This window comes from Pistacia vera, unplaced genomic scaffold, assembly GCF_008641045.1.
Source record: "Pistacia vera cultivar Batoury unplaced genomic scaffold, PisVer_v2 Contig212, whole genome shotgun sequence".
NCBI lineage: Eukaryota > Viridiplantae > Streptophyta > Magnoliopsida > Sapindales > Anacardiaceae > Pistacia > Pistacia vera.
In genome coordinates, this window is record NW_022196016.1 from 459,125 (window position 1) to 473,509 (window position 14,385).

The following is a 14,385-nucleotide window of genomic DNA, read 5'->3' on the forward strand; positions in this document are numbered from 1 at the left end:
ATACATGCATGCACTTGAAAAGAAAAGCAAAGAGATGATAAGATAATTACCCAATACACCAGTAATTGTTACATACATCTTGCGACGCAGGGATGGTGTCGTGGAGCAAGCAGGTTGCAATGGCGATTGGCGTTGCAATGGGGAATGAATTGACAGAGCTTTTAATACAATCTTTTCCGAAGCAATCTTGATTGAAAATACTTTAATGATACAAATTTCATCTAAAGATGATGATATTTTAGTTATGCGTAAACCAGTGCCAACGGAATTGGTATATTTTGACGCTATTGGATTGTGACGGAACATATCGTTTTACATTCTGAATGATGTTATTGGATTGTGCCGGACCATGTCGTTTTACATTCGGACGCTATTAAATTGTGTTGGTACATGTCGTTTTACATTCTTACGCTATTGGATTGGGTCGGAACATGTCATCGTAAAACAACTAATTTCTTGTGGTGAGTGAATCTTTACTTAGACTCTATTGTGATATCCATTTTCAAACCTAACTAACCAACTACTTAGATTTTCTAATGCATAGTCAAATACTTCAAAGGTTGTCTTAAGACTCTTCAACCCAACATCATACGACTTGCACACATTCCCATGCTTTAAAATCAAAATTTCAACATTGAATTAAATATAAAAGAGAGATTATCTAGAGCAGTGCTCCTAAATTAAAAAAAAAAAAAAAAAAGAAAAAAAAAAGTAAGACCGAAGTTGGTTTATCGTTGCAAGCGTAATTAATCTATATATAGTACACTGATTAGCTATACCAGAACACAGAAAAGTCAGAAAGCTTCTTCAACAATGCGAAGCCGGTGAAGTAAGAACTCTGTCCAGTGGTCAAAAGGTTCTAGATCTTGTCTGATGGTTGTCCAGAGGAACAAATTAAACAATTAACACAGTGACGTAGGAACAAAATTGTTGGACTATTCAACTCTTAATAGAGAGGCAAGAGAGAGGGATTGTGTTTATTTCATTGGTGATTTGAGGACAGTTTGAATTACCCCAAACAAGATGACATTCAACAAATGTTGGTCCAGATGCTGTCTAAAGCTTGTCTGGACAAACATTAGTATATATAGCTTTATAAATACATGGCGTTAGGCTTGCAGAAATTAACAATAAAATATAATATTGGATAAGAGAAGTTTGGCACGAGAGATTGCGCATTTGATCTCTCTTTAGTTGTCATAGAGTTGAATGAATATTTCTTGATCAACGTCATCAGAAATTTTCCTTTTGGTCATTTTTTTTTACTTGTGCAAGTGACAAGGAAAGTAATGAAAAATGACAAGAGCAATATTTTCAAAAATTTTAACTTAAGGAAATGTAATTAGCAACTTTTTTTTTTTGGAAAAGGTAAAATTTATAAAAGATGAGAAAGTATACAAAAATTAGGGACATACCCCTAAAAGAGGTTTAAAAAAGACCAAAACAGATGCATTCATCTTTTTGGATAAAATGATGGGAACAAACGCCCACAAAGGAGCACATAGGCTTCAAACTAAGAAGGAAGACAGACACAGACACCATAACAGAGCTCATAGGCTCAAATCAGACAGAAAAGAGAAAATGGGCACAAACACTCAACAAGAACGCATAGGCTCAAAACAAACAACATCAATTAATTGGTCAGGAATATTGATATCATGTGAAACTAATTAATTACTGATATTCAGGTAATATAAATATATAATTAATCAATAACGATAATGACCTTGGAAAAAAAATCAAGAGAATATTGATATAGTTCTTGGAATTTTTCTAATAGTAAATTTCTATGAAAAAAAATAAAAATAGTTCTTAATTTCTTATAATAGATTCATACTTGTAAAAGTTTATGAGACTTGTCTTGGTTTGCAATATAAAGTGTAAACGCCCTGTTGCTTTTAAGTTTTAAGGTCAGGAGATATGGAAGACAAAGACATAGACAGCTCATTTCAATGGCTATTCTTTTCCCCTAATCTTAATGAAGTTCATTCATATATAGAGGGACAGGAAGATTAAAATTAGAAACTATAGGGATGAAAACAAGAAGACTTTAGTTGGATAGAAGACTTTTAGAAAGTCGATAACTTTGCCCTCAAGTAACATGAATCATGGTTTAATATAATAATTAATATTCTTAAATTAAACTTTTTTTATCGATACAGGTAAAAATAAAAAACTGAAGATTAATAAAGAGTTGAAGATTTACTGAAGGGGAAGTAAGTTCCCATGGTACGGGAAGGCGGCGGCATAGGGCGGAACAGCTCAGTCTCTGTATCTTTAATTTGGTGCTTAATTTATTAAACCAGAGTTAATTATTAAACCAAACTTTGGTCAATCAAATTAATTTAGTGTTAAACAACTCCTTGATTTCTTCTATATAAACCCTCTCTCAACCTACTCTTTCTTCACGAACTACTACTACTGCACGCACAATTCCTCTCTCTCAATTTCTTTTTAAACTTGTCTCTTTGATTCTTGGTTTTCATTTTCCTGCAAAAATGTCAACCGATCACTACGTTCTTCCCTTCATTTTCTCCCCTCATCCTCACTCATTTCTCAGTTTTCTCTCTCTCTTTCTCTTTGTTTTCGTTTTCTCTTTCTTTTTAGCTCCAGGCGGCCTCGCTTGGGCTGTTTTCAAGTCCAGGGCCAGAACCCAGACCCGGTTTGCCATTCCAGGACCTTCTGGTCTGCCTGTTCTCGGTTTGGTTTTGGCCTTCACTGGTTCTTTAACTCATAGAGTTCTTGCCAAGACGGCTGACTCACTAAAGGCCAAAGCTTTAATGGCTTTTTCCGTCGGCTTTACCCGTTTTGTTATAGCGAGTAAACCTGACACGGCTAAAGAGATTTTAAACAGCTCCGCTTTCGCTGATCGGCCGGTTAAGGAGTCGGCGTATGAGCTCCTGTTTCATAGAGCAATGGGGTTCGCTCCATTTGGCGAGTACTGGAGAAATCTGAGGAGAATCTCGTCAACACATTTGTTTAGCCCCAAAAGAATAAGTTCTTTCGGAAAGTTCCGGGAACGAATTGGGCTGAAAATGGTTGATGAGATAAAAAGTATAACGAAGAGAAATCATCAAGGCATTGTTGAGGTGAGGAAAGTGTTGCATTTCGGGTCACTAAACAATGTGATGATGAGCGTGTTTGGAAAGAGTTATGAGGTTGGTGACGAGAAGTCGTCATCATCATCAAGCGGTGGTGATGAACTCGAGAGTTTGGTGAGTGAAGGGTATGAATTGCTTGGAATCTTCAACTGGAGTGACCATTTCCCAGTATTGAGTTGGTTGGATTTGCAAGGAGTGAGAAAAAGATGCAGGAAGTTGGTGGGGAGAGTGAATATTTTCGTTAGAGAGATCATAGAGGAACACAGGGTGGAAAAGTCTAAGAAAACCAGAGTTGGTGATGAAGGTGACTTTGTTGATGTATTGCTTGAATTGGAAGAAGAAAACAGGCTCACTGATTCTGATATGATTGCTGTTTTATGGGTATGTTTGATTAATTAACTGCTTAATTTATCATTAATTAAGTTAAGTAATTGTTATGTTTCTAATTCTAGGGTTTTATCTTTTTTTTTTGTTTTTTGCTTTTTCTTTATGCTCATGGTTTCTGATTCTACACAGAATGGTGCTTTAAAATCCTGAAGTTATTGATTATACATTTTTGAGTCTGCTTGTTGTTTCCATTTTGTCCCTTTTGTTATTTCACAAAAATCTGTTATGTAGATGTTTCGATACGGTTGGATTTTTCACCTTTTTTGGGTATCCAAAGCAGTTCAGAATCTGAATATTTCTCTCCCTTTCTCTTTTTCTCTGATTTTTATTATCTTTTCTTGTCTTATATTCCTTGCTTTAATTACCTTATTGATTGATCAAAAACATATCTTAATCTTAATTATTAAAAATTTCATTTTGATTTTTTATTCCAGGAAATGATCTTTAGAGGAACAGACACAGTGGCAATTCTCCTTGAATGGATTCTAGCAAGAATGGTGCTGCACCCAGATATTCAAGCTAAAGCTCAATCGGAAATCAACATGGTCGTTGGTAAAGCCCGGTCGGTGTCCGATTCCGACCTCCCAAACCTCCCCTACCTCCAAGCCATTGTAAAAGAAACCTTGAGAATGCACCCACCAGGTCCCCTCCTCTCATGGGCAAGGCTTGCCATCCATGACACCCAAATAGGCCACCAGTTCGTCCCCGCCGGCACTACCGCCATGGTGAACATGTGGGCTATAACACATGATGAGGGGGTGTGGCCTGAGGCCAATGAGTTCAAGCCTGAGAGGTTTATGCATGAAGATGTGGCCATTATGGGGTCTAATCTCAAACTGGCTCCTTTCGGTTCAGGTAGAAGAGTGTGTCCCGGGAAGGCCCTGGGGTTAGCCACAGTTGAGCTTTGGCTTGCTCAGTTGCTTCAAAACTTCAAGTGGGTGCCTTCTGAGAGTGGTGTGGATTTATCTGAGTGCTTGAAGCTCTCTCTGGAGATGAAGAACTCCTTGGTTTGCAAAGCTATTCCTACGGTTTTCGCTTGATGAATGCATGAATGGTTGGGTTCAAGAACGGTGTGAAGTTCAGGATTTTATTAGTTATACTAAAGTTTAATCCTACATAGGGCTGCAAAATTAATAAGTTTTAGCATTAACAAAATGGTGAAGAAAATGTGGATACAAATCTTTACTCTACATGTCAAGGTGAAGAATTATCAAGTTTACTGTTTTGAGTGGTCAACCTTTTGGTTTTGTTTGAAGATTGAAGAAGGTGTTTTGAACGTGGAAGGCTTGCTTTTTGGTTTTGTTTTTCTTCTTGTAGAAATGTAAATTTTGTGTCATGTCCTATTGTATACTGATCTTGTCACATATATATATGGAAATGGAATCTATATATTTATATATATATCCCAGTTTTTGTTTCTGCAAATTTACATGTCACTTGCTCATTTAAATTCCTGTGATATTTGCTTCCAAGATTCAAAATTGAAGTCTAATTTTCTTCCCTGAACTCATGCTTATTTTCCTTTTTGGTCATCCAAGTCATGCAGTAATATCTCATTGAAAAATAGATACTTCATGCATTTATTCATGACAAGATCATTAGATTTAATTTCTAGTTTTAATTACAGTAGTAATAGTTAAGTATATATTAGCTATATATAGCATGCAAAATTGATCTTACTGTGCATGTATCTCCACGAAATTTCAGGTTCATGAACCCTAGATTAACAAGATAATCTTATTGTGTTGAAAACATGGAGATGAAGGAGAAGAGATGTTGATGTGGGGTTTTTTATTTTATTATTATCATATTAATCCGATATCCTTAAACCTTAGTAGATGAGAATGCAAATTGAACAATAATTGGAACACGTTAAAAGTAGTGGCCAGTCTTAGTCATTCTTTTAACTATCTGTTAATCTATATTTTGTTTTATAAAGAAAAAAAAAAAAAAAAAAAGGAAGATATATATAATTAATCACCCTTTTATGATCACACAAGTGTAAAATGGTGGTCCCATTGATTTTTTTTTTAATAAATTATAATTCCAATTTGTAATATTAATTAAACCCTTTATTTATCAACGGGTAGAATTATATTTATAACGATCCATTTTTTACTTCGTGATCATTAACATACCTCTAGATGGATTATAATAAACTATAAGATAGAGGATTGATTATAGATAAATTTAGAACTAACACAAAATTCTCAAAGATATTTAGGTGCAAACGATATTTCATGGAGGTGGTCCTAGAAAGAAACTATGCCCTGAGGAATAATATTGTACGTACTAAAAATGGGTATCCACAGACATATTGAATATCATTTAAAGGAGTATTGTATCAAACATTTTGTTTTTAATTATTCTTCTTCTATCACTCACAGTCTCATCCATTGGTTAAATCACATTTGATAATTAATCTTTCTCTTTAGCTTTATTCCTACAAAATTTGATGCATCGATCCCCCTCTCGCATATGTAACCTTTTTTGAATGAGAAAACCAAAGAAAGAAAAAGTTTCCTGAGATTCCTTAATATATAAGGCTGGTTTTAATACAGATATTATAATGAAACAGAGAATTTATGTTTGTTTTGATTGATCACCACAAACTAGAATCTTGAAATGATTGAAGAATAAGAACCTTATAAACCAAAACAATGATATGGCTCACCACTTTTCCTGGGATGCAAATCGTTTCTGAGAATATAATTTTTTTGAAGAAGCTACCTAAAAAACTATGCTATTCTTGCTTGTGAAAAGCTTGTATCCTTTTTATAGCTCCCACCTGTAAAGGAAAAGACGTAAATGAGATTTGAATATCCGAAATTATTACCATTATTTTTATCCTTTTTATCCATCCATCCATCCATTCATCCATTCATTCATCAATACTGCAACTTGCTTTTGGGGTTCTCTTTATTATTCCTCATATCTCTGTCAAGTCTCACCATCATTTTATACTCATATATATACGCAAGAATGTGTGGTTGCTAGCTAACAAATTATTAGTTAGTTTATGTGTTTGCACATAGCATATCCGTTCACACAGTTTATATATATATATATATTTTCCAATGAATCTCCACCTGTCAAAATTTGAGAAAACTTTTTGTATTTTTAACAACCTTCACTTAAAAATATGTTTCGTTTCTTATATCGTTATGTAAAATTTTTAGATATATATGCGTTTGTAAGAAAGAAAGACTACAGATAAACATACGAATGTGACAATAATAATAATAATAATAATAAAAACTTGTGCTCTCATGTTATACTTGGTATAAGTCTGAGCATATGTAGAGTTGTAGGATGATGTAATTGGGGACCCTGTTTTGAACCTGCAAAAGAAACTTTATTGAAGGATTTATGTGGAAGAATATATGTTTATTTAGTGCAAAAGGTTAGGTTGATATCGAATTAAATGTAGCCCGTGAGCTAGGCATATATAAAAATCAAAATATTGCATGCAGGATCTCGATCTCTCTAGGGTTTTAAAGAAAAATGTAGGCTTAGTGCAACAAAGTATTAATTCCTTTGACCACCTATAGACTTATTTTGGTCCTGAAATTAATTCCAATTTCTCCTCCACCTCTATTCTCAGCTCTCTCATTGGAGATGGAGATCTGGCACTATCTGTGTAGGATGCCATAGTTTATAAAGCCTATATATAGCTTAATTTTATTTCTTATTCACCTCCTTAAATTCTTCTTCTTCTTTTTTTTGGGGGTGTTTTAATTTCAATAGTGTAGCAATTAGTGAGTGTTAGTATCTTTGGATTAAAGTTAATGAAAGATTAGTTCAAAAATCAAACATAAAAGTGGGTTCTTTAATTGAATCTTATCCTTAATAGTCTTCATTAAGAAGGAAACAATTATATACAAGATGTGAAGTGACCCACTGGTCTGGTGGTTCTCCAGCTGCTTCTCATAAGTGTTGCAGGCCATTAAGTCTCAAAAAAACAAGACAATAATTATAATTAGAACATTAAACAATTCTTTCAGGGGGTTTAATTTGAACTAAATAATAATATTTAGGAGTCCATATCTTTAATTAATTTAATTTTCTGTCTTCTTAAATGAACACACACAATACATATATAACCAAAAAGGCATTGTGAAAACCAGCCCAGAGATCGTATACCTAACAAAGAATAATTAAACTAATTAATCCTAAAAATTAAATTAATTAGAGATGGATAAAACTTTCTCTGTCTCAGGAGATGAGGCCAATGGCTGATTTTGTGAAGACGAGAAAATGAGGGCCACCATGACCCTCATGCTTGCCCTAAGGAAGCTATGATTTAAGGTAATTAAACCAGATTAATTACATATATAATAGACAATTAAAGTAGAGGTTAGTGGGTTGTTCTTGCTTCCTATTCAGATTGAAAACGAAATGGAAAAACCCTAGAAGGAGCATTAGAACAAATCATCATTCTCCACCATAACCCTAGACCCCATATTTAAAAAATTAAAAAAAAATCTGAAAATTGTACTACTAGGAATGATGTTCATGTTTTCAAACCAAACCACATTCTTCTTCTTTAAAATTCTTTTAGGTGGCATGCGAAGCAGTGTGGGTGGTGGATGATTTGGTGAGACCATCATAATATTCTCTTGTTTGATGCTTCTCCAACATTATATATGTTAATTAAGTAAAGGAAAGAGAAAAGAGAAAAAGTTATTATGCTCTTAATAAATAATTAATCAACCAGTACCAAAACACCATTTATAATTAAGTGGTCATACTTTAAATTAATATATCATGATACTCTTAAGTAGTGAAGGTGATGATCAATTAAGCTAGCATTTCAATAAAGTCATTGTGCTGGGTATACAAAGACCAACCCTCTTTGCAGGGTGCAAAAAAAAAAAAAAAAAAAAAAAAAAACTTGATCAATTTATCTAAAAAAAAAAAAATATTTTTGTTTGGCGGCTTCAAAGGTTTCATTCTTTAGGTTCTCTCCATTATTAATATAATGGATCGATCTCATGCTTTGTAAATTTCTCCTTTTTGTTTCTTTAATATTCTTCCATACATGTGTAGGTCCATATGTAATTTGGCTATTATATATGCTTTAATTGCAAGTGTAATATGGGATCCACATGCCCTAGTTCATACCTAATTATGCATCCACAATTAATTAATGAATTTATATTAATTCTTCTCTACCATTATGTGTGATTACAATGATGATCACTATCACTATCACAATCACAGTATTAATTGTTAATTATATATCTTGTAAATATATCAGCCATAAATTTAACACAAGATTGGTCAAGGTTTAATGTATTATTTGATGCGTCTGTTTTCTCCTTTATGGTGCAAATTGTGAGCTGATAGATTCTAGAGAGAGCAACGTTTGTCAAAGAAATAGTACAATCCCAGCTCCCAAAATTATTGAAATTAGGTGGGGAGTTTATATTGAAATGGAAACCCTACATATACATATTTAGTATGGTGGTGTTGAAATCTTTGACATGGGAGCTGCCACTACTTCACATGCATATATAAGATTATTGAGTTAGATTTGGTAGATTATGATGATGAAAACAAAATTTAGAAATTAAAGAGAAGGTCGATATAGATATCAGTCAGCAATGGGGGGCTTGCAATTGGGCTATACATATACCTAATTGCTAGGTCAAATAATATTAACAAATAATGGTTTCTAAAACGAGTTTACCTTCCAAATATTGTTCGGTTCTCATCCTTGGGACGGCATTTCCTTATTTAACAAGAGAATCTAACTTAAAGTAAAGTGAGATATGTTTGATATCCAATCGAATGTTTTCACTAGAACGTTTAGATCAGTTATCATGTCACTTCATTCAAAGAACACATGCGCGCTGTGATTTTCCAGCAAGTTCACATTAGGTTTTAGCAGGTTTTTAATTAAGATAATGTGGATGATATTATCCCCACTCAAAGTAGAGCATGCATGCACCTCTTGACTATGCTATTATTCTGAATGTGTTAACTTCTTAAAGCTATTCTTATAGCATTACTATGTGTTGATGCGATAATTTGTACCAACCAAAAATACCTAACTGAGCCTCGGAAAGAACCAAGTCATATATAGGAGTGGTTATTGGTAACCAACAAGGTCGCTAAAAACAATATAATAAAGTAAAGAACAAAAGAGATTTTATAGTGGTTTGACAGTATAGAAACCAAACCTACATCTACTGTTATGTTATTATTGAGGAGTGTTACAGGGTCGAATGAGGTTACAAAGGAAAGTTTGTGAGATAAATGAAGGACATTCGACTCTTGTCCTATTCTCTTTAATTACTCTCTAAAATAGATCAGTGTATTTTTCTGTTGGACTTCACTAATATTGGAATCCCTTGGAACAAAGGTCGTGGGTGTTATGAGGTTGCTTCCCTTAATTAGGAACTTGGTCAATAATCTCCATGCTTGTGATAGGTTGAGTCATACTAATAACAGCTTAACTCATGTTTTTGACATTAATTACCTTACGAGAGAAAACAAGCTTCGATAAAACGACACGTAGGAGGATCTAGACCATCAGCCTTCGACACACCTTGAGGACGAGTGGCACAAATCTTACTGCCAAGAAATTAGGCACAACACACTATGTATATATAATTAGAAATTTTTCTATTTTGTGTGGATATGTTATTGCCTTTGATCGATATCCTTGAAAGATAGTGATGTAGATTGATTGATAAATGGTAACAACTATAATGTCAAACGCACAATTTTCAGAAAGTAATCTCAGTGTTATAGTGCGAGTAGTACAACAATTAAACTAAAAGCAAAAACAGTGTCTTGATCAAATTTTGCATTTTCATTGCGTGAAGACACATGTAAGTGTGGAACATCCAAAATTTGGAACCATGTTAAAACTAGCTAGGTAGGCTACAATTCTGAATGAATTAAGTTGACTGCCACTCCTACATTTCTATATAATTAGACATGGATTCATTTTGCGCACATTGAACATATTGCCAAACTTTTTTTTTTTTTTGGTGACCTTGAAAGATAATGAAGTTTGGATAAACTCTTGTTTTCTTTTTTTCTTTTTTTTTTTTTTTTTTTTTTCCTGTGAAATAGAGTGATTGATAAGTAATAATTATCCTAAATTTGCGTTTTCATTATGTAAAGACAAACAAACGTTTGTGGAACACCTAGCAACCCACATATTAACATAATTTGAGTGAAAAATTTTATTTAGTTTCGTCTTAGAGGCAAACTCTTTAGGAGTACATTAAATCCTAATGTGTCATGTCAATACATATTGTTTGAACATACACTGTGATTAAACAAATACATATACATTTGTCTTATAGAAATTTTTGTTCATTTCAAGTGAGAAATATTCAAGGGAATATAAATATGTATACTCATTCAATCCTCATGCATCATGTCAATGCATACAACTTGTTGCTATAGAAATCAGCAACAATCAGAGATATCCAGTCAACCTCGATGGACTAGGTAAATGTACGCGTGATTATGAATAACCACAATGATAAGATGAAAAGAAACGATAACACGAAAGGGTTTTTAAAATGGTTTGAACAGTTAAAATTAAGCATATGACCACTGTTTTTTTATTATTCAGGTTTTGCCTTATAGCCGGACATATTACAATGAACGAGTAGAACACGAAAGAGTTTTTAAAGTGGTTCGACAAGTTAAAATTAAGCATATGACCACTGTTATTTTATTATTCAGTGTTTGCCTTATAGCCGGACATATTACAATGAAGAACAGAGAACCAAGATAACTCTCTTGACTTTCTTTTTCTGAGTGTGTTTATGTGGAGAATGGTTGGACTTCCTTTTGAGGTGGTAAAAATGGTTCCAAAGGACCCCTTGAAATGGAGATTGCTTCCCCTTTTATACCTTCATCTGAGAGTGGTTGAGAGTTGGTGTTACGAGGTGATTTACATACATAATCTCCCTTAATCCGGATCTGATTTAGAGGTGCCCATTCTTGAGACAATCAATCTTGCTAGAAAAGTTGTCTATCAGGGGAGTGACACACGGAGCAAAATTGGCCATTGGATCTTGACATTGTAGGTAGACAGGTAGCAGAAATCTATGCACTGAAAGTCCACCGCACAACGCAACTAATGTCAATGATTGAATAAACATCTATACGTCGTTCTTAGACTTCTTATGATATCAATTAATTGTAATGTTTCTGCAATCAAAACTAAGACCTTTCATGATCTAGGGCCAGTATTATTTTTGTCAGGCCAGAGCCCATCATGTCCCTTAAACAAAACCCAATTATACCCCAGATAAACCACATAAGAGTTATGAGCCTCAACTCTCATGGGCTTGAGCCCAAACCTCTTTCGTCAAGCTTATCAAACCCTTTCATTTCAGGGTTTTTCTCCCCAGACTGCACTGACTCTATACTTGGCCGTAAAAATGCCGCCTTTGCAACTCCGTAGGCTCCTCCTTCACCACCTCTCTTTTCCGACGCCCCACCACCGCCTCCTTTCTCCACAACCCACTTTTTGTTGCCGTTTTTCCCCTGCCCATTTCCTTAATTTCCTCTCTAAACCCTTCTCTTCCGAATCCGAGACTGCATCTGCATCCACCACAAACCCTAAAAAAACCGTAGATGACCCAGATCAAGAACTCGCTCAATCTCTCTCTAGAGAGCTCCTTGCGAATTCTGACACTGACGCATTACCCGTTTCTCAAAGACTTCACCTTAGCTTCTCTCACATCAAGCCAACACCTTCCCTGGTCCTCTCCACGCTCAGTCTTAGCCATGAAGCTGGCCGTATGGTTCTAGGGTTTAATCAATGGCTTACTCAAAATGCTAACTTTTCCCACTCTGACGAAACGCTGTCATTTTTTACTGATTATTTCGGTCGTAGAAAGGATTTTAAGGCGATCCATGAATTCCTTCTTGAAAATAAGGAGGTTTTAGGGGCTAAAACCCTTGAATCTTGCGTTGATAGATTGGTTCGGGCGGGTCGGCCAACGCAGGTTTTAGGGTTTTTTGAGAGAATGGAGAGAGATTATGGGTTTAAACGTGATAAAGATTCACTGAGAGTGGTTGTGGAGAAGTTATGTGAAAATGGGTATGCGAGTTATGCGGAAAAATTGGTGAAAAATACTGCAAATGAGATATTCCCAGATGATAAGATATGTGATTTGTTGATTAAAGGTTGGTGTGTTGATGGGAAACTTGAGGAGGCAAAAAGATTGGCTGGAGAGATGTATAGAGGAGGTTTTGAGCTTGGCACAATGGCTTTTAATTCTATTCTTGATTGTGTTTGTAAGCTTTGTAGAAAAAAAGATGCATTTAGGCTTGATTCTGAGGCTGAGAAAGTGTTGGTTGATATGGATTATTATGGGGTTCCAAGGAATGTGGAGACATTCAATGTGATGATCAGTAACTTATGTAAGATTAGGAGAACTGAGGATGCAATGAAGTTGTTTAATAGGATGGGAGAGTGGGGTTGTTATCCAAACGGAACTACATTTCTTGTTTTGATCAAGAGTTTGTATCAGGCGGCGAGGGTTGGAGAAGGTGATGAAATGATTGATAGAATGAAAAGTGCTGGTTATAAAATTGATAAGAATGCCTATTATGAATTCTTGAAGATTTTGTGTGGGATTGAGAGGGTTGAGCATGCAATGAGTGTGTTTGAGAAGATGAAGGAAGATGGGTGCAAACCTGGGATCAAGACTTATGATTTGCTGATGGGAAAATGGTGTGCTCATAACCGAGTTGATAAGGCGAATGTGTTGTTTAATGAGGCATCGAGTAATGGGGTACCGGTGACACCCAAAGAGTATCGGGTGGAACCAAGTTTTTTGAAAAAACCAAAGCCGTTGAAGAAAGAGAAGAAGAGGGAGACATTTCCTGAGAAAATGGCAAGGAAGAGGAGACGTCTTAAGCAAATCAGATTAAGTTTTGTGAAGAAGCCAAAGCGCATGATGATGCGATGAGACTTCTAACAGTCTAAATTTTCTTGTGCAATTAAAGGTTTGACAATTGAATTCGAGCTCTTATTTTGAACTTTGATACTGTGTTTTTGCTATTCTGTGATTTTCATTACTTTTTGACAGTAGAAATAAAATTTTTGTTGAAGCTGAATTCTGTTAAGGTATACTTTTTTTCGTGTAATATGAGCATCCGCATGATTCTTCCGGGTAAAATACACCATTTGGATGAGTTTCAAAATTTGCTTTCTCTCTACAATCTGTACTTATAAACAAAGGTCACAAAGCTATGCTGCTACTTAGCTTTTTCTAGTTTGTTTTGTAATATCGTCCTTGTTGATGGTTTAGATAGATGGCAAAAAACAGTGACTATGTAATGCAATCTGGCAAACAAAATCTTGATTGCATCAATAATCAAATTAAACTTCGGGTGCCAAACAAATACCTTGTTCTCAAGAGGGGTTATTTTTAGGCCTGTTTCTTTCCAGCTTTGTAAATAGTTATATGTTCGTTTTCGAATGTGTGCTTTTTATTCTGATTGCCAAATGGTTGATAATTTACTCTGCATAATTGCAGCTATGTCATTTAGCAGTAATTCCTGGTTTGTGCAGTAAAAGCTTCACATGAATCTAGAGTTTGCTTTGCATGAGAAGGAATGGTAAGATGGGAGTTTAACTTGAAAACTGTCTTTTTGATATAACATAAAGATCTGAAATCTGGTACTGAGTAATTTTTCATTTGATTATTAGAGTTTCTTAAACATTACTCATATAGAAGCCAATATTATTAGTGTTTTCATTTTCATTTGATTATCAATGAAGATATCAAATGAGCACCATAAATGAGATACAAACAGTAAGTTGAGCGGCAGGATTTCCCTATGGGCATGTTTCAGTAATTGAACATGTTTTGCTTCAAAGCTTTGCTTAATTCTCAGATGGAGGTATAAC

At 34.7% G+C, this 14,385-nt stretch overlaps 2 protein-coding genes across 3 annotated transcripts; both read left to right on the forward strand.

Moving 5' to 3' along the window:
• The first annotated feature begins 2,425 nt into the window (after positions 1-2,425).
• LOC116129561 (cytochrome P450 78A5) lies at positions 2,426-4,829 on the forward strand. The gene is made up of 2 exons (XM_031415279.1): positions 2,426-3,482; positions 3,923-4,829. The coding sequence occupies exons 1-2, from the start codon at positions 2,499-2,501 to the stop codon at positions 4,526-4,528; spliced, it is 1,590 nt and encodes a 529-aa protein (XP_031271139.1). The 5' UTR covers positions 2,426-2,498; the 3' UTR covers positions 4,529-4,829.
• A 7,049-nt stretch (positions 4,830-11,878) lies between these two features.
• LOC116129456 (pentatricopeptide repeat-containing protein PNM1, mitochondrial) lies at positions 11,879-14,377 on the forward strand. Of its 2 annotated transcripts, none has more exons than XM_031415195.1 (2): positions 11,879-13,478; positions 14,012-14,377. In XM_031415195.1, exon 1 carries the CDS (start codon positions 11,903-11,905, stop codon positions 13,439-13,441), a length of 1,539 nt encoding a protein of 512 aa, XP_031271055.1. In that variant the 5' UTR covers positions 11,879-11,902; the 3' UTR covers positions 13,442-13,478; positions 14,012-14,377. The 2 variants fall into 2 exon arrangements, with proteins under 2 accessions (XP_031271055.1, XP_031271056.1); XM_031415196.1 differs by having other exon boundaries at positions 14,047-14,377.
• Positions 14,378-14,385: the final 8 nt, after the last annotated feature.

What these genes read in the sequence shown, in the direction of transcription:
- LOC116129561 (XM_031415279.1), top strand. Translation starts at nt 2,499, where the DNA reads ATGTCAACCGATCACTACGTTCTTCCCTTCATTTTCTCCCCTCATCCT. An exon ending in ATATGATTGCTGTTTTATGG is followed by an intron (nt 3,483 to 3,922) that starts GTATGTTTGATT and finishes TTTTTATTCCAG; the next exon opens with GAAATGATCTTTAGAGGAAC.
- LOC116129456 (XM_031415195.1), top strand. Translation starts at nt 11,903, where the DNA reads ATGCCGCCTTTGCAACTCCGTAGGCTCCTCCTTCACCACCTCTCTTTT.